The sequence below is a fragment of the Ochotona princeps genome, chromosome 8 (genome assembly GCF_030435755.1).
Source record: "Ochotona princeps isolate mOchPri1 chromosome 8, mOchPri1.hap1, whole genome shotgun sequence".
NCBI classification, from domain to species: domain Eukaryota; kingdom Metazoa; phylum Chordata; class Mammalia; order Lagomorpha; family Ochotonidae; genus Ochotona; species Ochotona princeps.
Window position 1 is genome coordinate 32,127,979 of NC_080839.1, and position 23,381 is coordinate 32,151,359.

At 43.2% G+C, this 23,381-nt stretch overlaps 1 protein-coding gene across 6 annotated transcripts in view; it reads right to left on the reverse strand.

Moving 5' to 3' along the window:
* The window catches only part of CLHC1 (clathrin heavy chain linker domain containing 1), a 45,889-nt gene that overhangs the window by 14,069 nt on the left and 8,439 nt on the right, over positions 1-23,381 (reverse strand). The window contains exons 3-9 of one of the 6 annotated variants that reach the window (XM_058667796.1): positions 21,349-21,536; positions 15,987-16,120; positions 11,557-11,758; positions 11,360-11,472; positions 10,310-10,394; positions 6,202-6,308; positions 2,200-2,374 (exon numbers count right to left, since the gene is read on the reverse strand). In XM_058667796.1, the coding sequence (XP_058523779.1) occupies positions 2,200-2,374; positions 6,202-6,308; positions 10,310-10,394; positions 11,360-11,472; positions 11,557-11,758; positions 15,987-16,120; positions 21,349-21,536 (1,004 nt within the window). Of the gene's footprint in view, positions 1-2,199; positions 2,375-6,201; positions 6,309-10,309; positions 10,395-11,359; positions 11,473-11,539; positions 11,759-15,986; positions 16,121-21,348; positions 21,576-23,381 lie in introns of all 6 variants that reach the window. The other 5 variants (XM_058667795.1, XM_058667797.1, XM_058667800.1 and 2 more) reach the window with 5 other exon arrangements.

The following is a 23,381-nucleotide window of genomic DNA, read 5'->3' on the forward strand; positions in this document are numbered from 1 at the left end:
CCTGGGATCCCATATGGGCGCCGCTTCTAATCCCGGCAGCTCCACTTCCCATCCAGCTCCCTGCTTGTGGCCTGGGAAAGCAGTCGAGGACGGCCCAAAGCCTTGGGACTCTGCACCCGTGTGGGAGACCTGGAAGAGGTTCTTGGTTCCTGGCTTTGGATTGGCATAGAACTGGCCGTTGCAGCTCACTTGGGGAGTGAATCATCGGACGGAAGATCTTCCTCTCTGTCTCTCCTCCTCTCTGTATATTCTGACTTTGTAATAAAAATACAAAATAAATCTTTAAAAAAAATTATGTACCTAAGCAAGTCCTTGACTTCTATAATTTAATACCATAATATAGACATTAGAACCTGTAATCATGCTTCTCAAGGCTAGACAAATAATTACTCTAGGTAGTAACTCAAATACCAGAGAGAAATGAAAATACCATTATTTTAGTATTTATTTCACTAATCATTACTTTTGTTTTATTTTTTTAATTTTTATTTATTTTTTGAAAGTGAAAGTTACAGAGACAGAGACATGACAGAGAGAGAGACACAAAAAATCTTCCATCTACTGGCTCACTCCCAGATGGCAATCATATCCAGAGTTGGGCCAAGGCAAAGCAAGGAGCTAGGAGTGTCGTCATCTCCCATGTTGCATGGTCACACTTACATCACCTTTTTCTGTCTTTCCCAGGTCATTAGCAGGGAGCTGGAATGGGAGTGGGGCAGTTCGGACATGAACTGGCACTTTTATGGGACATTGGTGTTGCAGGCAGTGGCTTTATATATCATGCCACAATACCAGCCTCCAGTACCATTATTTTTCTTTAATAGTTACCACCATGACACTGGTGCACCAGGGCTGGGAAGTGGACTAGGAGCTTCCAACACTGTACCCAACCCATCACCTTCTCACAACCTTCTTTTATTTGCTTGAATGTCCTCATTCCCTCATGGGTTCTCCTCACTCCAGTTCCCCACTCAAAAGTGACTCTTGCAAGGACCTCTGAAATGGGATGTGGAGAATACAGAGGAGCTATGCTTATCTTCACTGGTAAACTAAGACACGTTTAACCCCATTAGTAAACTAGCATATAGTTACTAAAATCATGCACAACACTTAGTATTTAGTCATTTATAGGGCTGGATTTGCAAAGTTAATTTCCTTGACTTGCTCCTAGTATAGTATCCCTAAAAACAGTGGTATTTTCTCAATTTATACAGTCAAGGAACTGTATAAGAATTAAACTTTAGGGGCCCAGTGTGGTGGCCTCGCGGCTAAAGTCCTCACCTTGAATGCACCACGATCACATATGGGCGCCGGTTCTAATCCCTGTGGCCCAGCTTCCCATCCAGCTCCCTGCTTGTGGCCTGGAAAGGCAGTTGAGAACGGCCTAAAGCCTTGGGACCCTGCACCCACGTGGAATATCCAGAAGAGGCTTCAGGCTCCCGGTTTTGGGTCAGCTCAGCTCTGGCCACGGCAGCTACTTGGAGAGTAAATCAACGGAGGGAAGATCTTCCTCTCTCTCTCTTTTTATATATATCTGTCTTTGCAATAAAAATAAGTAAATCTTTAAAAAATAATTAAATTTTAATATTTAGCACTGTGGAGTGGGTCAAGAATCATCAGTATGTATTACAGATGTTGGGAAAGAACAAGCACTTTCTATGATGTCTTCAAGTTCCAACCATTTCTGCTGCTCCCTGTCAAGATATAGAAATGATCCCAGACAGAGAAAGAAAGAAGGAAGCAAAGAGAGAAATGGCAATTATAGATATGAAGAGGACATTTCCTAAATTAAACAACTGAGACCCAGCCCCAAGAAGCCACTTTCTGCCTGCCGCCTTGGTCTTCCTGCTTCCTGCTTCCAGGTGTGCCTGCGTCTTTCTGTTCCAAGTCCTCACAGCCTGCTGGAGCAGGGTCCCACCTTTTCCCACCCAGCAGAGACAGGGGCCACCATTCCTACCCTTGCTGCTTAGCTTCCACCCTCCACTAAACTATCATGAATCAACTCTTGACCTGGACTCGCTGTGACTGTGCCTCACTTCTCTGTGAATACTTAAATAAATACTTTCCAACTGATTACCTGCAACAGTCTTAAAGTAAATGCTTCAATACTATACTGAAAAGAAAATTGTTAAAATTTTGAGAATAAATAACTTCATTAACTGAAAGCCAAAATTAAGTTAAAAGGGAAACTTTGCTTACTTTTCCTGGGTGACCCAATTGGTAACCAAATCAAGCCGCTTTTCTAATAATCCACATTTGATTCCTTCCAGAGTTAGCTCTGCATCAACAGGTTGTCTAAAAGCATGACTTGTGCTAAAGATAGCCTCAAAAAATAAGAGTAATGGAAAAGGCTTTCCTCTAATTTTTCCAACAGCTACAGAAAGAAGAAAAGTTTCTGCATTAAACACATTAAGAGATAACTTCCTTTTTCTTATTTCATATCACTATATTAATTTCTTTGCATTTTCTAAAACCTTAACCTAAAGATTACATATTCATAAACTTTAATACATATAAACTTTACATTTTTGATCATGACTAAATATTACTATCCCTGCCATATGAAGATACAGGCAGCTTGAAGTGATTTGTCCACAAGCCCAGCAATGTCAACAACGGCTGATGCTAGCCAAAGATGGGAGAGGCGAGGAAGGGAGTTTCCTTTGGAGACCCCCAAGAGAACCTACTGACACCTGACCTCAGCTTGTGGCCGCCAGAACTATGCAGAATAACTTTCTTTTCTTTTTAGCCACAGGAATTGCCTGTTAATGGTGCTTATCTACTACAATCAAATAGAAACAATTTAAACACAGAAAACAACAGCAGCTGCAAACACAGAGAATAAAATTCTTCATGCAGGTCAGGTGTTCATGCATCAGTTAAGATGTCACTCAGTGTGCCCACATCCCATGGTGGAGCATCTGAGTTCAAGGTTCAGCTCCCCTCCCCACTTCAGCCTCCTACGAAAGAGCCACTGGGAAGCAGAAGCTAACGGCTTTCGCTGGGACCTGCCACCCACGTGCAAGACCCAGGGGAGTCAAAAGCTCCTGCTTTTGGCATGGCCCAGCTCTGGTTGTTGCAGGCATTCAAGGAAAAATCCAGCAAGGTAAACAGATTTCTCTCTTTCTCCCTCTCTTTGTGGGTGGTATGTGGGTATGACAGAGACACTTTCAAAAAAATAAATTTCAAAAATTCCATATAAAACTCTACTGCTATAAACATAAAACTGCATTTTTACTCTGGCATGCTCTAATACTAAAAATAATTCAATGAGAATTGGCAAATTGAAATCTTGAAGTTTATATGCATGTTCAGTTAGTGAACAAATATAGAATCCCAATCACATAGTCACAAGACAATTCATACTGATTTAAACTATGTATGTGTATAAGCATATATGTGTGTATATTATGCACAAACACTGACAGTTGACTTAATCTGGAATCACATAATCTGGAATTAATCCACCAAATTATTTTCCTTTTCTAAACAGAGAATATCGTATTTTCCAAATTTTTATTTGGTTGGAAGTAAGGAAATTTTAAGAGAAGAGCCAGACAGGGCTGTCTTAGGACTTAGACAGCAGAGACCAGTGACTAACATTTCCCTGGAAAATGTAAAGGGAAGAGAAAAGAGTGAGGGAAGAGAAGTTAAGGCAGGAGCTGACTCAAACTGGACAAGATGGCATGTTCAAGGGTGAAGGACATTCCAGGGTGGGTGGGCAGGCAGGGCCTTAGCGTCCTCCCCAAGAACTCTGGTCTCAGCTGAGAGGAGAGGGTTTTCCGTGGTATATGCCACTAGAAGCAGGGAAGAAAAATCGCAGGGAACCCTAACGCAATACGTCCTGAATGATTACAGGGTGCGGGGAGAGGTGAGGCTGTAAAATGCAGACTAACAGCAGTCAACTAGAGCAAATTAGGGCATCTGCCACACCTCGGAGGCTAGACCACCAGTGCCCATGTGGAGTTAGGATTTTCTTGCCCCCTGCATAAGCCTACTCGAAAGCTGCTCAGTGACTAGAAGAGGGGTGGGTACCACTATTGGTGGGAATGCAAACCAGCACCACCTTTATGGAATGCAGTATGGTGATTCCTCAGAAATCTGAAAATTGATCTACCACATGGCCCAGCCATGCCACTACTGAGAATTTATCGAAATGGAATGAAATCAGCAAGATTGACATTCTGGGATTTGATTATTTACAACCTTGTCTATATTCCTGAAGGCAATATGATTCATTTTTTTTTTATTTTTACTTTCTGCTTATTGGGACCAATCATTTCTTAAGAAATTTACAAATACATGAATATTTAATTTGTCAGCAAAGTAAAAATCTTAATGTTTGATATTCAATAAAAATAAACTTGCAAAGAAGCAGCTATGACTCAGAATGTGAAACAATTAATAAAATTCTTAGGAAAACACAGAGAAGAATCTTTCAGGATTTGTTGCAGATTTCTTCGGTATGACACTCAAACAATCTTCTATAATGGAAAAAATTCACAAATTTCAATAAAATTTAAAATTTCTAGGATTGGCACAATGGTTCAATGGCTAAATCCTCACCTTGGGCCCGGCGGCGTGGCCTAGCGGCTAAAGTCCTCGCCTTGAAAGCCCCGGGATCCCATATGGGCGCCGCTTCTAATCCCGGCAGCTCCACTTCCCATCCAGCTCCCTGCTTGTGGCCTGGGAAAGCAGTTGAGGACGGCCCAATGCATTGGGACACTGCACCCGCGTGGGAGACCCGGAAGAGGTTCCAGGTTCCCGGCTCTGGATCGGAGCAGCACCGGCCCGTTGCGGCTCACTTGGGGAGTGAATTATTGGATGGAAGATCTTCCTCTCTGTCTCTCCTCCTCTCTGTACATCTGACTTTGTAATAAAAATAAATCTTTAAAAAAAAAAAAATCCTCACCTTGCAAGCACCAGGATCCCATTTGGGCACAAGTTTGTGTTCTGGCTGTTCCACTTCCTATCCAGCCCCTTGCTTGTGGCCTGGAAGAGCAGCGGAGGATGGTCCAAAGCCTTGGAACCTGCAACTGCATGGGAGACCCAGAGGAAGCTCCTGGCTCCTGGGTTTAGATCAGCTTAGCTCTGGCCATTGTGGTCACTTGGGGAGAGAATCCCTCTCTCCATAAATTTGATCTGCCTTTCCAACAAAAATGCATAAATCTTTTAAAAATAATAAAATTTTTATTTCTAGACACTGTTAAGAGAGTGAAAACCAGGAGAAAATGCTTGTAAACTATATGTCTATCTGATAAAGGTCTGGTATTCTCATGACAAGATACTATTCATCAATTTTAAAAAATGATAGATTCAACAACATGAATTTGAAAATGTTTAGGTGTTAGGCAATTAAGTCAGTCACAATCAAAACACCCAATGTATGATTCTACTTATGTCAAATTACAGGACATACAAATCCATCTAAGGTGAATGCAAGCTGACTGAACTGCCTAGCAGCTAGGAGAAAGAGGACGTGGAAGAGAGAGGGTGGCAAAAGAGATTACTTACCTAGTTGCACATTATGTGCATATCAAGTTACCACAAGAAGGCTGCTTTTAAAGGATGTGGGGAACATTTGACAAAACATTAACCTGTATCAAGTTTTTTTTTAAAGATTTTATTTATTTTATTACAAAGTCAGAAATACAGAGAGGAGCAGAGACAGAGAGGAAGATCTTCCGTCCGATGATTCACTCCCCAAGTGAGCTGCAACGGGCCGGTGCTGCGCCGATCCAAAGCCGGGAACCAGGAACCTCTTCCAGGTCTCCCACGCAGGTGCTGGGTCCCAATGCATTGGGCCGTCCTCGACTGCTTTCCCAGGCCACAAGCAGGGAGCTGGATGGGAAGTGGAGCTGCCGGGATTAGAACAAGCGCCCATATGGGATCCCGGGGCGTTCAAGGTGAGGACTTTAACTGCTAGGCCACGCCACCGGGCTCTGTATTAAGTTTTATAATGAAGACCTGGGTGTGAACATATTTCTGTATATTTCTATGTACTTAAAAGACCCCATAAATCAATTTAGAAAATTTAATCAAACTCTTTAACATTACAGCTCAAGAAACTGAACTGCTGACAGAGACAGGGTGGGACTCTGGATTTTCAGTCTCTCAGTTTAATGCTCTTTCCAGTCTCTAAGAGGTGGGGGAATGAGAGTATAATTTGCATTCATATATATGGTTGAGAGAGACACTTACCTTTAAATTTATTCATCGTGCCAATGTTTCGAAGAATTCTTCTAGGGCTGTTTGCCGCAAAACAAGCTGCTTTTTTATATTCACCAAGTGAGATTAATTCATTGAACCTGTGGCCGTTGCATGTCATAATGCATTGTTAACAGTACAGGCAAAAAAAAAAAAAAAACAAAACCGCTAAGTCTAACACAGACTAAATACAGTGGCATAATACAGAAAACTAAAAGGCAATTCCAATAAACTGGATTCATTCACTCTATAAAGATGTTCCACCAATTCTTTCTCTAATATTTTGGGTTTTTTTTTTTTAAGTCTCAGAATAAAACTCTTTACTGCCAGCTGCCATTGAACTTGATGCATACTTTATTCTGATAGCATTCACAACCAGCCATACAGAATGGAAAGACAGAATTTGAAGTGAATTTAAAATAACCTCAGATTTTTTCTCTTACTGTATCTTCTTTTTTTTTTAGATTTTACTTTATTTTCATTAGAATGTTAAATACACAGAGAAGAGGAGAGACAGAGGGGAAGATCTTCTGTCTGATGATTCACTCCCTAAGTGGCTGCAATGGCCGATGCTGCACCGATCTGAAGCCAGGAACCAGGAACCCCTCCAGGTCTCCCACGTGGGTGCAGGGTCCCAAGGCTTTGGGCCATCCTGGACTGCTTTCCCAGGCCACAAGCAAGGAGCTGAATGGGAATCAGGGCTACCAGGACACAAACTGGTACCCATATGGGATACTGGTGCATGCAAAGCAAGGACTTTAACTGCTAGACTACTGTGCCGGGCCCTCTCTGAATATATCTTACACCCATATATGAAGGTGAAGTGGAATAAAGAAGAGCAATCTCAGAGAAGCTGAGCCTAGAGAACATATTAACTTAACAGGGTTTGTTAAACTGGAGATCAAGAGGTATCCTGAGGCTGGTGTGGTGACATTAGGCTAAACCTCCACCCTGTGGCACCAGCATCCCATATGGGTGCTGGTTCATGTCCTGACTGCTCCACTTCCAATCCAGCTCCTTGCTTATTGCCTTGGAAAGCAAGGGAGGATGGCCCATTTCTTTAGGACTCTACACCCACATGGGAGAAGCTACTGGCTCTTGGTGTTGCCACCAATTACTGAATGAATCAACAGATGTAACACCTCTCTGTAAAATCTGCCTTTCAAATAAAAATATATAAAAATCTTCGGAAAATAAAAAAAGAGATTCTTCACTATTCCTAAGACTACATGGGTTTCCAAGGCATCAGGCTCTCATGTAAATAATAGCAAGCTAACACAAGAAGAAAAGATACTAGCTAAATTTTCAAATTAGCTCTTCAGAGTGTGTGGTGGGCAGTGCTAGGCTGGACCACACCATCCGTTGTTATGCATATGAGATGGGGCTGGGGACAGAACTATCCAGGTGCCTGCAACCACCAGCGTGTGTGTAGGCCGATGTGGGTGATGGACTGAGCCTGACCCTGCACTGGCTGACACACACAAGAGTAAGGCAGGGTGCCCCATCCTCCAACTGGATCACTGAACTCAGAATTCTAACCACAGTAAAAATCAAAGGAAATATGGTCTGACCATGGAGTGCATGTCTCAGAACTGGGTCTCCATGGTTGCAGAGGCCTGTGCAGTGGACGGCATGCCAACATGCTCATGGGGAACATGACAACCAGTTAACTGAGGCCTGCAGAGGACATCTAGGACCATGGAGGGCTGAACAAAATGGACAGCTCTCCTGGAAAAGCATCTGGGCGAATTGAGACTAAGGTGGATTATGTCAACCAATGGACCTTAGAAGGATTTCCTCAAACCTACAGCAACAAAATCAACAGCATCTCAGAACTATCAGAACCACTTCAGCAGTATCCTTGGACCATGCTTCATATTGGGGATCCAGGGATGACACCAGATGGCTGTCCCTCATTAGTGGGTACTGATGCACCTGGGCTGCTGGGAGCGGCCCTCTCCCCTTCTCTCTACACTTCTCCCAGATACTAGACGAAAACAGGAAATTGGAAGCCATTGCCTCATCTGCTTTTCCCCATTCCTCGACCCTCCCCATCCTAATCGATGATCCACATGGGCATGCATCTGTCTCAACCATGCAAACATGATCAAAAATAAAATATTCTTAAAGCAGCCAAATTAGCCCTTACACCACAATTAAAATTATGGCAAACAAATTACATGGTATTACAAATGAGAGTAGAGCCTCACAGGTGAAATTCCACTGAAATAGTAACATAAAGCTTTCTATCTGAAAATGGAGCTACGTACTGGTGTTCCTTCTTACACCCCTTCCCTGGACTAGCCCCATGCCCTTGGAGCGAAGCAAAGACCCATCACAGAAAGAACAGAAAAGGCAGTGGGAGAGAGACTTGGAAATGAAGCCAATCTTTTCACTCGATAATGAATTTAAAGAAACCATCCAGGAGGTAGGCAAGCCAGAGAAGAAAACATCAATACGGATTTTATAAAAGGAATTCCGTGCTTGATTCACTAAGGTATCCTTGTGTTTGCTTTGTTCTTGTTTATGTAACATTAAAATCAAAAACAAAACCTGTAATTAAAAAGGTTTGCAACATCAGACTGACAGCAAAAATATCAAATAAAACTTGTATAAACATTATAACCCTCTTATCACTTCTGAAAAACTCAGACTACCAATGTTTACTACAAAGAATATACGGGGGAAAATGCCTGTATAGTTTATATTCTAATTTCCCCACTAAATCAGAATTTTAAAATTACCAAAGCCAGAGAGGTGGGTATTGTGGCAAAGCAGGTTAAGCTGCCACTTGGAATGTCCACATTCCATAGTAGAGTACTTGAGATGATTCCTGCAAAGCCACTTCCAGTCTAGCCTCGAGGCTGCACATGAGCAGCTCAAGTCCCTGCCAACCATGCGAGAAATCCTAATGGAGTTCCGGGCTCCTGGCTACTGTGGGCATTTGGTAAATGAATCAGTGGATGAGGACTTCTGTCTGTCACCCAGCTTTTCAAATGAACCAAATAAAGTGAATAAACATTTTGAAAAACTAGAGATTATATTTTATCAAGATACTAAATGGTGGGGTTAGTGCAGTGGTATAGTGAGTAAAGCTGCCATTCGCAGCACTGACATCCCATGTAAGCACCTATTTGAGTCCCAGCTGCTCCATTTCCAATCTAGCTCCCTGTTAATGGCCTGGGAAAGTAATAGAAGATGACCCAACTCATTCTGCGCTTTCATGTAGAGACCTGGGAGAAGCTCCTGGCTCCTGGCTCCTGCTTTGGATGGGCCTAGCTGTAGTCATTGCCACCATTTGGGGAGTGAAACAGCAGATGGAAGATCTCTCTTTCTTTCTCTTTGTCTCTCCCCCTCTCACTCTGTAACTCTGCCTTCCAACTAAAAAAAAAAAAAAAAAAAAAAAAAAAGGTACTACTGGGCCCAGCGCCGTAGCCTAGCAGCTAAAGTCCTCGCTTTGCACGTACTAATATCCCATATGGGTACCGCTTCTAAACCTGGCAGCCCCACTTCCAACCCAGATCCCTGCTTGCGGCCTGGGAAAGCAGTCAGGGACGGCCCAAAGCCTTGGGACCCTGCACCCACATGGGAGACCTAGAGGGGTTCCTGGTTCCTGGCTCCTGATCAGCTCAGCATCAGCCATTGTGCCACTAAGGGAGTGAATCACTGCATGGAAGATCTTCCCCTCTGTCTCTCCTCCTTTCTGTGTATCTGACTTTCCAATAAAAGTAAACTAAATCTTTTTTTTTTTAAAGGTACCAAGTGGCTAAAATGGTCATTTAAACATGAAAAATCAAAAGCTTTGAAAATATTTGCCTTTCAGAACAGGTGCTTAGCGTGGGAGTTAAGATACCCACATCCCAAATGGGAGTGCCTGGGTTCACGCCAGCTCCTGACTTCAGTTTCCTGCTCATGAGGGCCCTAGGAGGCGGCAGACACGGCCTAGTGGCTGGGCTCCTGCCACTGTGGATGGGACCTGGAGTGTGTTCCTGGTTCCTGGCCCCAGACCCACATCAGCCCCAGTCACTGTAGGCACTGGGGAGTAAAGCAGCAGATAAGAGCTCTTTCTCTCTCTAAAAACAAAGCAAAACATGGAAATTGCCTTTCAATGTAGTAAAGCACAATCTCAGCTTCTCTGGCCTGGTTTGGATCATCTTCCAGTAATTCCTCAGCAGCACCTTGGTCACCTGTAAACATTGAAAGCGCTACTGGAAGACATTTAAGGCTTATCAATAGAAAAACAGAACAAAAATACATGCTTAACAAAAAGCTATCAGCTTCATCCTAAACTGAATGGCCTCCCTGGGCCTTTCCCCTTTATTCTCAATTATATTCTCTGTGGTTCACCAAGTCTATTTACCCATTAACTGTCAGTGCTGAAGAAAGAAACTTACAAATAAAAAGATAGCTCAAATAAGTATATTTTTGCTTTATTGAAGCTCAACCTAGGAAAATCCCATTTTATAGCTTTCTACAAATAAAATAGCTTCCATTACGTATGCTAATTAATAAAAAACGTGGGAGAGTTGAAGTTGTGGGGGAAGCAGATACAGCCACTGCCCATGATGCCAGCATGACCTATGGCTTTTGGTTAGAGTTCGGGCTGCTCCACTTCAGATCCAGCTTCCTACTTAAGTGCCTAGGAAAGCAGAGGAGGATGGCCCCACATCCACTCAGAGAAGACCTGGAAGACTAGGTCCTGGCCCCTAGCTTCAGCCTGGCCCAGTTATGGCTGTTGTAGCCATTTGAGGAGTAAACCTGTAATGGAAAATTCCCTGTTGTCTTTCTCTTTCTCTCTCTTTCAAATAAGATAAAATAAAACATTAAAAAACAAAACACAATAGCTCAACTGGCTACTCATTCACCTTGCAGCACTGACAACCTAATAGGCGCTGCTTCATGTCCCAGATGCTTCAGTTCCCATCCATCTCCCTGCTTACGTCCTGGGAAAGCAGCGGAGGATGGCTCCAAGTTTTGGAACTCTGCATCTGTGTGGGAAACCAAAAGAGCCTCCTGGTTTCAGATTGGCTCAGCTTTGGCCACTGAAGCAACTTAGGGAGTGAACCAGTGAATGGGAGATCTTTCCCTCTGTTTCTCCTTGTCTCTGCAAACATGCCTTTCAAAAAATAAAATGAAATCTTTGAAAAATTACCATATAAATCTTTGGTTTTCTGAATTTGCTCTACAAAATCTGGAAAGGAACTGCTCATATCAGATTTCATCCATAAGTTAAATGCACTAGAAATAATCTGTAGTTTTTGATGACTAGAAAGATAAAAAAATCAACACATGAATCTAATATCAAATGGCAGACTATTAGAGCAACACACACCCAAAAAGCTTTCATACCCAAACTGTAATTCTTTGTTCAGATTTTCAGCTATATCTCGCCGTTTCAATAGCATAATCATTTCTTCATCTAAATCAGCCTTCTTCTGAACTGATATATAGTCTACTGACATAGATTGCTTTAGTTCTGCGTATTTATTTTCAAGGTATTTCATGTGTTTAGTGAGTGCTTCGAGACTGACGGATTCTTGGAGAGTCAGGCCTGTAGGAAAAGGAAGATCAGACTGGCTAAGCCATTTGTGGGAACCTTGTGCTACACAGTAAATCTTGGCCAGATAGGTCAGATGCTCGCTACAACAACATATAATTCAAAGGGGCCAGCACTGTGACATAGCATATTATACCTCTTGCTGCAATGCCGGCACCCAACATAGGCACCATCCTGGCTGCTTCGTCTTCAGTCCAGTTTTATGCTGGATTAAAAAAAAACACACACACAGAAGATGGCCCAAGTGTTTGGACCCCTGCATGTACGCAGGAAACCTGGCCTTCAGCTCAGCCCAGCTACAGCTGGTTGCAGCCATCTGGGGAGGGAGCCAGCATATGGAGATTCTCTAACCCTCTCTCTCCTCTCTCTGTAACTCTACCTTTCAAATGAACAAAATTTTTTATTTCTTTTTTTTATAAGATTTACTTATTTTTTATTACAAAGTCAGATATACAGAGAGGAGAGACAGAGAGGAAGATCTTCCACCCGATGATTCACTCCCCAAGTGAGCGCAACGGCCGGTGCTGTGCCGATTCGAAACCGGGAACCAGGAACCTCCTCCGGGTCTCCCACACGGGTGCAGGGTCCCAAAGCATTGGGCCGTCCTCCACTGCTTTCCCAGGCCACAAGCTGGGAGCTGGATGGGAAGTGGAGCTGCCAGGATTAGAACCAGCGCCCATATGGGATCCTGGCGCGTTCAAGGCAAGGACTTCAGCCACTAGGCCACGCCGCCGGGCCCCCAAACCTTATTTAAAAAAAAATTCAGAAATGGTTGGTAGCATGTACATATAGCTTACAAAATATAAGTAGAACCAGTGTAAAATTGTAAATAGCTAGCAATTTTAAATGTCATCAATGATAATTTAGTGCTGTGACTACTCTGACAACATACAGACCTTAGCAGTTGAAAAAAAAAAAAAAACACCTGTGATCTTATCACCACTCCCAGAAAATCCCTATGCATCACTGGATTTGGGCTCCTCTGTTGCTTTTCTCAGGCCATCAGCAGGAAACTGGATGGGAAGTACAGCAGCCAGACACAAAATGGTACACACTACCAAGGTTTCAGCACTGCAGGTAGTAGCTTCACCTGCTTTGCCACAACAGGGACCAACATACCTTACAGGAGTGCCTGGGTCTGAGTGTTGGATGCACTTCCAATTCTAGCTTCCTCTTAATGTGTACCTCCCTCTTAATGTGTACCCGTAAAGGTTGCTGCTAACCAGGTTCAAGCACTTGAGACTGCAACCCATGTGAAAGACCTGGACTGAATTCCAGGTTCCACCCTGGCTGTGACAGGCTTTTGGGGAATGAACCAGTGCATGGAAGATCTCTATCTTTCTCTTTTTCTGCCTCTCATTCTCTTACCATCGCCCCATCCCTACCCTGCATGTATATTTATGTGCACTATCCTCTCCTTGCCTTTCAAATAATTTTTTTTCAAAAAATATTTTCCATCTATTGATTTTGCCTCTAGACAAACATAAGCCAAAACCTTTAAAATTTTTGAATGTTGAGCCAGGGCTGGGGGCAGGCTGGGCTGGGTGGCATGAAGGGTTGGTACTTCTCCCACGGGAAGGCACGAAAACTAGTACAGGGGCTGGAGTGGCTAGACAGAGAGACACCCAACAACAACCGTGAGGGCTGGATAGTAGAGCTGGTTAGATGAAACTAGGCTTCAATACCCATTGAAATGTATGAGAGCCAAATGGGATGGGGGACAGACTGGACTAGTCTGCTGTACATACTGGCAAACCAGGGTAGGGGGCGGGCCTGGTGGGGGTTATTGTGGGTAGCTCTGACTAGGCTGCAGCTCCCACTGGTTGATGTGAGGGCCGCGTATGTGCTGGGCAGAAGCAGGCTGGACTGCAACACCCATTGGTTCCAGTGGAAGTTGGGACTGAACATAGAACCAACCCAGCAATTGCAACCACCAGCTGATCGTGGTGATGGACTATGCCGGGCCCTGTACTTGCCAGTACATACAAGAATCTGGTCTGGGATTACCTCAGACAAAGTTTCTTTGGGGATCTCCCCAATCGAAATGCTGGACTTAGAATCCTAACCATGAAAAGACAGAAGACAGAACAAGTCAATCAACCACTTCAGCTATATGTTGGCAGTGAAAAACTGGGCAAATGGAGACTCTACGATGGACTATGTCAATCAATGGATTCTTCAGCGACCTCATCATGCTTGGAGTGGTAAGACTGGCAGCAATTCATAACTGTTGAACTATCAAAACCACTTGAGCAAGAATCCCGGAGCATGCCCCACATCTGGGACCTGGAGTGGGTAGGAGATTGGGTGGGGCTTCTCATTTAAAATCCCCTTTTACCTCAGATATATGAAGAAAACAATATGGAACTAATTGTCTTATCCATTTTCCTGTAGTCCTTGAACCTTTTTACCCTAATTAACTATGTAAAGATTGTCAAAAATATAACTAAAAAAATGGGAAAAAGGTGGGGGGGGGAGGGCTGGTAACATGGCCCACACCTTGGGCCAGGCCATTATACTCATGGTACATGCAAAAGCGGGGCTGAGGAGAACCCATGCAGGGGACACCTGAAGAGGTGCGATCCTGGGGTTTCCTGGCCTAGGCCGCAGCACTCACTAATACCTCTTGGCTTTGGCCAATAGCCTGTGTTTCCCTTTCCTGATGACCTCGGGTATCTCAGAATGCCCAATCTCAGGCCTTGGCAAATGTGTGTTATGACTGGGACATCTTGGTTGCTGAGGTGAAGCACATACTCAGACGCACATGAAAGGCAGACAGCCCACCCCTCAGAAGCCAATGACTTCTCAGAACAATGACAAGGACATGGGGGCACAAAACCATTGGCACTGAGCAGAAATTCTCTGGCTTCTGAGAAGGATCCATTAGATAAGAGATTTCTGAACCCAGTATAGGCAATTCCTATGCCTCTAATTAGCAGAAAGTAACTAAGAGAAGATACGAATTTTGCATCCTTCAGCAACCTTCAAGATTAAGGACTGCAGGGCTTGGCAGCAATGGCCTAGTGGCTAAGGTCCTTGCCTTGATCCCATATGGCCGCTGGTTCTAATCCCGGCAGCTCCACTTCCTCTCTGTCTCTCCTCCTCTCAGTATATCTGACTTTGTAATAAAAATAAAATAAATCTTAAAAAAAAAAAAAAGATTAAGGACTGCAAATCTAGATAGCTGGCTTGGGCTCAGGAACTGGAAGTCACACCTCCCCGGCCCCGGGTAAGTCTCACCTGCCTATTTGTCAATCAAATGCCCTTACCTCCAGAATGTATCTCCCCCAAGCAGGGAGAAGGCAGCAACAGGGAGGGAAATAGGTGAGTAGCTGGGTGAAGAGGTGGGGAAATGACAGACAGTATCACACAACCACTTCCCCTCCCAGGCTCTCATGTGGCATGGCACCATGAAGCGGTGATCTCTATGCCCAGACACAGGATGAAGGGCAGAAAAAGCTCTCTCTCCCATCTTTCCCTTGCCATCCCTGAACATGGCCCGTGTGTGCCTGGGATCTCCTTACCATTTAAATAAACTTTATAAACATTTGTTTGAATATGATTATCTATTTTTAAAATCTTTCTTTTCTCCAGGAGTAATATTTGTAATTCCTCTAGTCATCTATCATATGAATTTAAACTAATTTTTTAAACTTCTTAACATCCTAGATGAATTCTTAGACACATCCCACTTTCTTGAAACGTAGTTAAAGGTATCATCTTCAAGACATGGGATGAGAAGATGTTGACATCAACATGTATCAACAGTGTTCACCAGAACTTGACACTCTAAAATCTTCCCATACTATGCCAGTGGTTTACAAACATTAGAATGCATCAAAATTACCTACAGAATTTGCTAAGCAAAAAAAAAAAAAAGCCACAAAACCAAAAACATGACTGCTGGACTCAACCACCAAGACTGGAACATTGTACGTGTGTGTAGGTATCCACTTGATGCTCATGGTGATGCAAAAGTGTACTTTAACAGTCACTGCATTCTACTTCATACAAACCATTCACATTGGAATTCTTTCATCTTTTAGAGTGGTTGAACTTTTTCTCTTTCCCTTGCATCTACCTGCAACCTTAAATATGAGGACACAACATACACTTGGAAGATGCACACATATCAGCACATTTGCATGACCTTTCTATAATGGATAATAATACCTGGACACACTTGGGATTTCTTCCAAATGTTTTAAGTGAAATACAGTACCTGGAATACATGCTGATGGGTCTTTAGAGCAAGTATAATATTTTGTTTCTTCTGTATAATACGCTTCCCTAAGCTGTCTTGCTTGATCTATTTGTGACTGGATCTTAGAAGAATTGTTTTCAATAATTCTCATTCTGAAAGCCAGAAACAGAAAAGCTTTTACATTGCATTCAACTAACTTGATCCTAAAATTATGACTCAGACCAAAATAAATTAGGAGGTTGGTAATCTGGTGCAGCGGATTGGTTTGGAACCTGCAGTACTGGCATCCCAGAAGGGTTCTGATCAAAGTTCCAACTACTCCAATTCTAATCCAACACCTTGCTAATGTACCTGAGAAAGCAGCAGAACATGCCCAAGTGCTTCAGCCCTTGTACACTTGTGGGAGATCTGGAAAAAGCTCCTGATTCCTGATTTAGCCTCGTACAGCCCTGGCTGTTGCAGCCATTTGATGAGTGAACTAGCAGATGGAAGATCTCTCCCTCTCTCTAAGATTTTGTAAGGATTTATTTGAAAAGTGGAGTTAGAGAGAGAAACATCTGGTTCACTCCCCAGATGGCCTCAATAACTGAGGCCCAAAGCTAGGCACCTCTTCCAGATGTCCCATGTGAGTGCAGGGGTCAAAGCACCTGGGCCATCTTCCACTGCATCAGCAGGGAGCTGGATTGAAGTGGAATAACCAGAATTCAAACTGGTGCTTGTATGAGATGTCTGTTTGGCAGACAGTGGATTTAAGCTACTAATGCTACAATGCAGACCCTGACAAATAAATCTTAAAATGAAAAACACGGGCCCGGCGACGTGGCCTAGCGGCTGAAGTCCTCGCCTTGAGCGCCCTGGGATCCCATATGGGCGCCGGTTCTGATCCCGGCAGCTCCACTTCCCATCCAGCTCCCTGCTTGTGGCCTGGGAAGGCGGTTGGGAACGGCCCAATGCATTGGGACCCTGCACCCGCGTGGGAGACCTGGAAGAGGTTCCGGGTTCCCGGCATCGGATCAGCGCGCATCGGCCCGTCGCGGCTCACTTGGGGAGTGAATCATCGGACGGAAGATCTTCCTCTCTGTCTCTCCTCCTCTCTGTATATCTGGCTGTAATAAAATGAATAAATCTTTAAAAAAAACCACATGCTAAATTATTACTTCATTTTGCCTAATTATAATATTGAACCACTAGGAGTAGGTAGAAGCTTAAAAAGCAATGCCATGGGCCCGGCGGTGTGGCCTAGCGGCTAAAAGTCCTCGCCTTGAAAGCCCTGGGATCCCATATGGGCGCAGGTTCTAATCCCGGCAGCTCCACTTCCCATCCAGCTCCCTGCTTGTGGCCTGGGAAAGCAGTCGAGGACGGCCCAAAGCTTTGGGACACTGCACCCGCGTGGGAGACCCGGAAGAGGTTCCTGGTTCCCGGCATCGGATTGGCGTGTACCGGCCTGTTGCGGCTCACTTGGGGAGTGAAACATCGGATGGAAGATCTTCCTCTCTGTCTCTCCTCCTCTCTGTATATCCGGCTTTCCAATAATAATAAAATCTTTAAAAAAAAAAAAAAAAGCAATGCCATGAAAAATGTCTCACAAATGAAAATTTTTCTTTCAAAGCATTAATAAAAATCTACTACTATAGTTCTTAAACCTATTAGTAATTTTCAACTGCTGAACATGATAATCTGGCCAAAAAGCACTGTTCATTCCTTTTAGTGGAAAATTACTTCTGCAATCTAAACATTATTTTTGTAATTGTGTAGTTTCCTACAGCATTGTAGCAAATTACTATAAACCTGCTGTCAAACAACATGAATTTCTTCTTACACTGTTCTGGAGGTCAGAAGTCTAAAACTGGTATCACTGGCCCACACCAAGTACAGTCAGGGTCATGCTTCCTTCTGAGCATCAAGGGAGAATCCATTCCTGCCAACCTCCAAACTCGGGCTTCATCACATCCACCTCTGACTACATCCCCTCTGCCTGGGGGAAAAACTCCCCCTGCTTTCCTCTTGTAAGGACACTTGTGATTACATCTGGGCCCAGAGCAGTAGCCTAGTGCCTAAATTCTTGCTTGCATCCCTTGGGATCCCATATGAGTGCCTGTTTGTGCCCCAGCTGCTCCACTTCCCATCTAGCTCCCTGCTTGTGGTCTGGAAAAGCAGTCCAAAGCTTTGGGACCCTGCACCCACGTGGGAGACCCGAAACAAGCTCCTCACTCCTGACTGCAGACCGGCTCAGCTCCAGCTGTTGCAGCCACTTGGGGCGTTAGCCAGAGGACAGAAGATCTTTCTCTCTATCTCTCATTCTCTTTGTATATCAGCCTTTCCAATTTCAAAAGAAAATCTTTAAAAAATAATAATCTCCCTACCTCAAAATTCTAAATTAAAAAAAAAACTATGTACTAATTTATTTGAGAGGCAGAAGCACTAAGAGAGGTGGAGGGGCAGGAAGAGACAGAGATCTCCCATCCACTGGTTCACGCCGTAAATAGCTGCAACAGCTGGAGCTAGGCTAGCCAGGCTGAAGCAGGGAGCTAGGAACTCAAAATGCTTCTCCAACGGGGATGATGGAACTCAAGTTCTTGAATTCTCACTTGCTGCCTTGAGGCAAAATGCATTTGCAGGAAGCTAGAAGCAGGATAGGAGCTGGGACTTGAACCCAGGTACTCACGTCCCAAGCAGCATTGTAACAGCTGTGCCAAAAGCCTGCTCCAAATCATTTAATTTAATCACAGCTGCAACAACCTCTTTTCCAAATTAGATTAACACTCACGGCTCCCAGGGATTAGACCTGACAGCTTTGACGATCACCACTTGCTAATTTTGATCCTAGAGGTAGAGGAAGCACAGCACTTGGCTGAGATAAACTCAGTTCATCCAGCAATGCAGTTGTCAAAGTACAAAAAGTAACATCAACCTCCTGTAGGCATGATTTGAAGTTTACTCCCTAGTTATATTAGCCCAGGGAAGAAATCACAGACTAAAATAAGTTAGGCATTGTTACAGAAAATGACTCATGACACTTTGTAAAGCACAGCCACTAAGATTTTATTCAAGAAGGAGCCATGGAATGTTCCTAGGGACTGTAAAGTGGATTCACATAGTGGAGAAAATCAGGCTCAATTTCAAACACTGCATGGACAAGTGAGAATTTAAAAACAAGGATAAGGATGTGAGTCAGTGGATGGAAAATCAGTAAAGGGAAACAGCAGAAATGAAGAAAATGTTTGTCTAAGTTACCCCCATAAGAGTCTTGCTGCTTCTGTATATGCTACTTCTATAATCCTGAGTTTGGAAAACTTCACTATGACAGCTCTAGTTGACTGTTTCTCAGGATTTAGCATGCTTGGGATTCCCTGGGTTTCAGCACATCTGTGAATTGGTATCTTTTACCAGTTCAAGAAAATTCTTAGCCATGGTCTCTTTAAGTATGATCCCTGTTCCATATGATCTGCTCTTTCAGAGCTGTGAATTGACATGGTATTATGATATTCTTACTTTATCCTGCCTTTTTACAGGATAAGCTTTAACTGAATTATAATTCACATGCCTTAACATTTACTCTGTAAAGCACATATAATGCAGTAAATATTAGTTTATCCACAGAATTGTGTAATGACCACCATTTAATTTTAAAACATTTCATCAACTAAAAAAAAGTACCCCTGGTATTCATGAGCCATCTGCTTAGCAGAAGGTAATTTTTTACACAGTTCCCAGGGGTGGAACAGTTAGCCTCCTATTCATCCTGCCAAGGTGCAGCCCTTTTTCACTCTAGCTTTACTTGGGGAAAGTTTCCTGGTAAACTACACTCTTGATCTCTTATTTCCCATGCCACGATAGAGCCTGAAACTTATGCTCCTACTTTTTAAAAAGGTTCTTGGATTGGGACCAGCACGGTAGCGTAGTGGTTAAAGTCCTTGCCTTGCATGCCTGGGATCCCATATGGTCGCCGGGTCTAATTCCGGCAGCCCCCTCATTTCAATTTCCACAAACTGGTTCCCTTACTTCAGTGTCTTCCTTTACTTTATGAAACCCTTCCTGGGACCAGTCTGGTAGCCTAGTGGCTAAAGTCCTCGCCTTGCATGTGCCAGGATGCCATGTGGGCGCTGGTTCGTGTGCCAGGATGCCATGTGGCCGCTGGTTCATATCCCAGCTGGTCCCCTTCCCATCCAGCTCCCTGCTTGTGGCCTGGGAAAGCAGTTGAGGACAGCCCAAGGCTTTGGGACCCTGCACCCGCATTGAGACCCAGAAAAGCTCCTGGCTTCGGACTGGCTTAGCTCCAGCTGTTACGGCTGCTTGGGGAGTGAACCATCGGACGGAAGATCCTTCTCTCTGTATATCCGCCTTTCCAATAAAAATAAATAAATCTTATAAAAATGTTCTTGGATCCAAAACAGTTTCAGCACTTAGCTTCTCTTTTGTCAAGCTCTCACTGGCTGGTCAGATCTCTGCTGCTTTTAGAGAATCATTTCTGTAGCATTTTCCATTGAAAGGAAGGTTTATCACAACATCTAGCCAGGCATACTACCAGAATAGATGTCGTGCTTCACGTAAGTTTCCAAGTTGACTTGAAATGATCTATAAAGACAATTTCTCCAACAATTACCAACACCTAAAATACAACACTTACGATAGGAAGCATTTTGTCATTTCACAATCTTTGTGTGTCAAAGATTAAGTCTTTTAATTCATATAGCAATCAAAAAATTTTCAAATCTTCCCTGCAAGGTATTACCTGGAGTGATTACCTGGCTGCCTTTCTTTTATTATGACACTACAACCCATCTCCAGTTATGTGAGGAGGTATTGGAAAATTATCAAATAAAATCACCACTTCTTACTTGAAACAAGTTAAAAACAAAACAGCAGTTAATTCACATTGACAGGAGATATTAACAGAAAAAGGAAAACATGGCTGCATAAATAAACTAAAAAGACCAAAAACCAAGGCTGGCATAATGACTCAATTGGCTAATTCTCCACCTTCAAGTGCCAGCATCCAATATGGGCACCAGTTCCTGGCTGCTCCACTTCCCATCCAGCTCCTGCTTGTCAATTGGGAAGGTAGCAGATGATGACCCAAATCCTTGGGACCCTGCAACCATGTGGGAGACCTGAAAGAGGCTCCTGATTCCTGGCTTCGGATCAGCTCACCTCCAACCACTGCAGTCATTTGAGGAGCAAGCTAGCAGACAGAAGATCTTTTTCTCTGTTTCTCCTTCTCTCTGTAAATCTGCCTTTCCAATAAATAAATCTTCAAATAGAAATAAAAATAGAAAAAAATTTCTATAAAAACAAAAAAAGACCACTTAATCCATGCTACACTAGCTGCCCTTGCTAAGGCACAAGCAGCACTGACCAGGTTGCTTACTAATGTACTTACTTTGCTTTAAGCTGTGTTATTCTCCTCCTGTGATACACGAAAGTGGTAGGCTCTGCTGCCAAAACTTTAAGTTTTCCATGAAGATAAAATGAAGCTCTTTTCCTTTTCTTTATTGTCTCAATAAAGGCATCATATTCTTTTTTGATTGAAGTAAGAATGGATTTGTATGCAGTGACATAGTCAATTACCTGAAATATGATTTTTCTGCCTATGGTACAGATTTTTTTCTAAAAGACAATGGATCAAAATCTTTGCAAAGAACATATAGATTATTTTTTAAATGAAGTGATCAGCAATTAGAAATCTAAACACTTTCAGCTAGTTCAAACATGACTGGGAACTAAAAATAACTAGCATTTACTGAGTAGGTATCTGTTGAGCACCACTGGAGTAGATACTATGAGCTAGTAATAGAATGGACTGCTAGTGCCAGTATGGGTTAGTAATATGCTTGTAGTGATATGATTACCTCCCATGTCTGTTAGCTGGAAAAATGTTACTTCCAAACACTCATGGGAACTGTTGAGATTCAAGGCCAGTGCTGGGGAGTAGGAGGTAGAGCTGCCCCTGGAGCACCAGCACCCTATATGGGTGCCAGTTCATGCTCCCACTGCTCCACTTCCAATCCAGCTCCTAGCTTATGCACCTGGGAAAGCAGTCAAGGATGACCCAAGTCCTTGGGCCCCAGCACCCACTTGGGAGTCCCAGAAGACACTACAAGCTCCTGGCTTCAGATCAGCCCAGCTGTGGGAATGTGGCCATTTGGGGAGTAGAACCAGAAGACGGACATCTTTCTGGCTTGCTCTCTCTGTGTAACTCTGCCTTTCAAATAAATTAATTAATTAACAAGAATGTCAAGAAAATGTATTAAAGCAGAATATGCATACTATAAGTAGCATAGAGCTAGCAATTTTGTTTGGCCCACAAAATATTTAAAAATTTGCAAATTTTATCCTAAAACCATATATTCAGCTTCTCTTGCAAACTGAAAAAAGTCTATCAACATAGAATTCCCCTTCCTTAGTGGCAGTTAATAATGGAGTTTTTAGATTGGCTCTGCATTCTACCACAAATCCCACAGTTCCTTATTCTCTTAATTAACTCTACTATCTTCCTACCCTTTGCAAGCACTGGAGTGTGAGACATTAGCATTAAGGTTTCTATTAAACTGGAAAACAAACACACACTACAACTGCTCCTATTTGCTACCAGAGCCTGAGGAAGATGACTGCCATCCATTCTCTCCCAGCTCCTATCTAAATCTATTTGTACAAAGGCTACCAGGAATACACAAAGCCAGCCACTCGCAGAGTCCTGATGCTTGCAGAAGACAGAGATCCACTCTTCCTGGCTACACAAGCCAAGGCACCACTCATCAAAGAATACCAGAGTCAGGAAGATCTGGGTAGATGAGTCACAGGCCCTTCTGGCCTTGAGTCTCCAGGCTACACCATTTTAAACATTACTTGGTATTTATTCTCCAGTTCCAAGTACCCAGAGATGCAAACTTATATCTTCCCAACTAGTCCAGTAAGGTGAGAAGGTCACAGAAGTCAGTACTTAATAGCTCATTAACAATCTAATGTGCTGGAATGACATGAAAATGAAGAAGGTCGACTGTGAGAAGCTGGAAGAAAAGCTTCTCTCAGTAACAAATAAATACCATTTCAGACTGCCTCCCTATCCTGAAAGATGGAATTCTTTTCAATGTTAAATTATGTAATGTACAACTAGTTAAGATGGAATATGTAAATATTTTATAATTTCATTTGTTTTCTCCAAGAATTAAATTCACCAACATCTCCAAAATGATCTCACCATAACTCTATTAATATAAAGCAGACAGTTTCCGTGTATGACAGATGCCGACAAGTGTTAGCCTTGGGATGCAAAGAGAAGCACATCACAGCTGGGACCTGTTCCACACAGGGTGTTGGTGTGACTCCTGATATTTATGAAATCTACTCAAGACACTATATTACCTTTATGTAAACATTCACCCAATACTTTCGTTAATAACTAAAACACCAAAG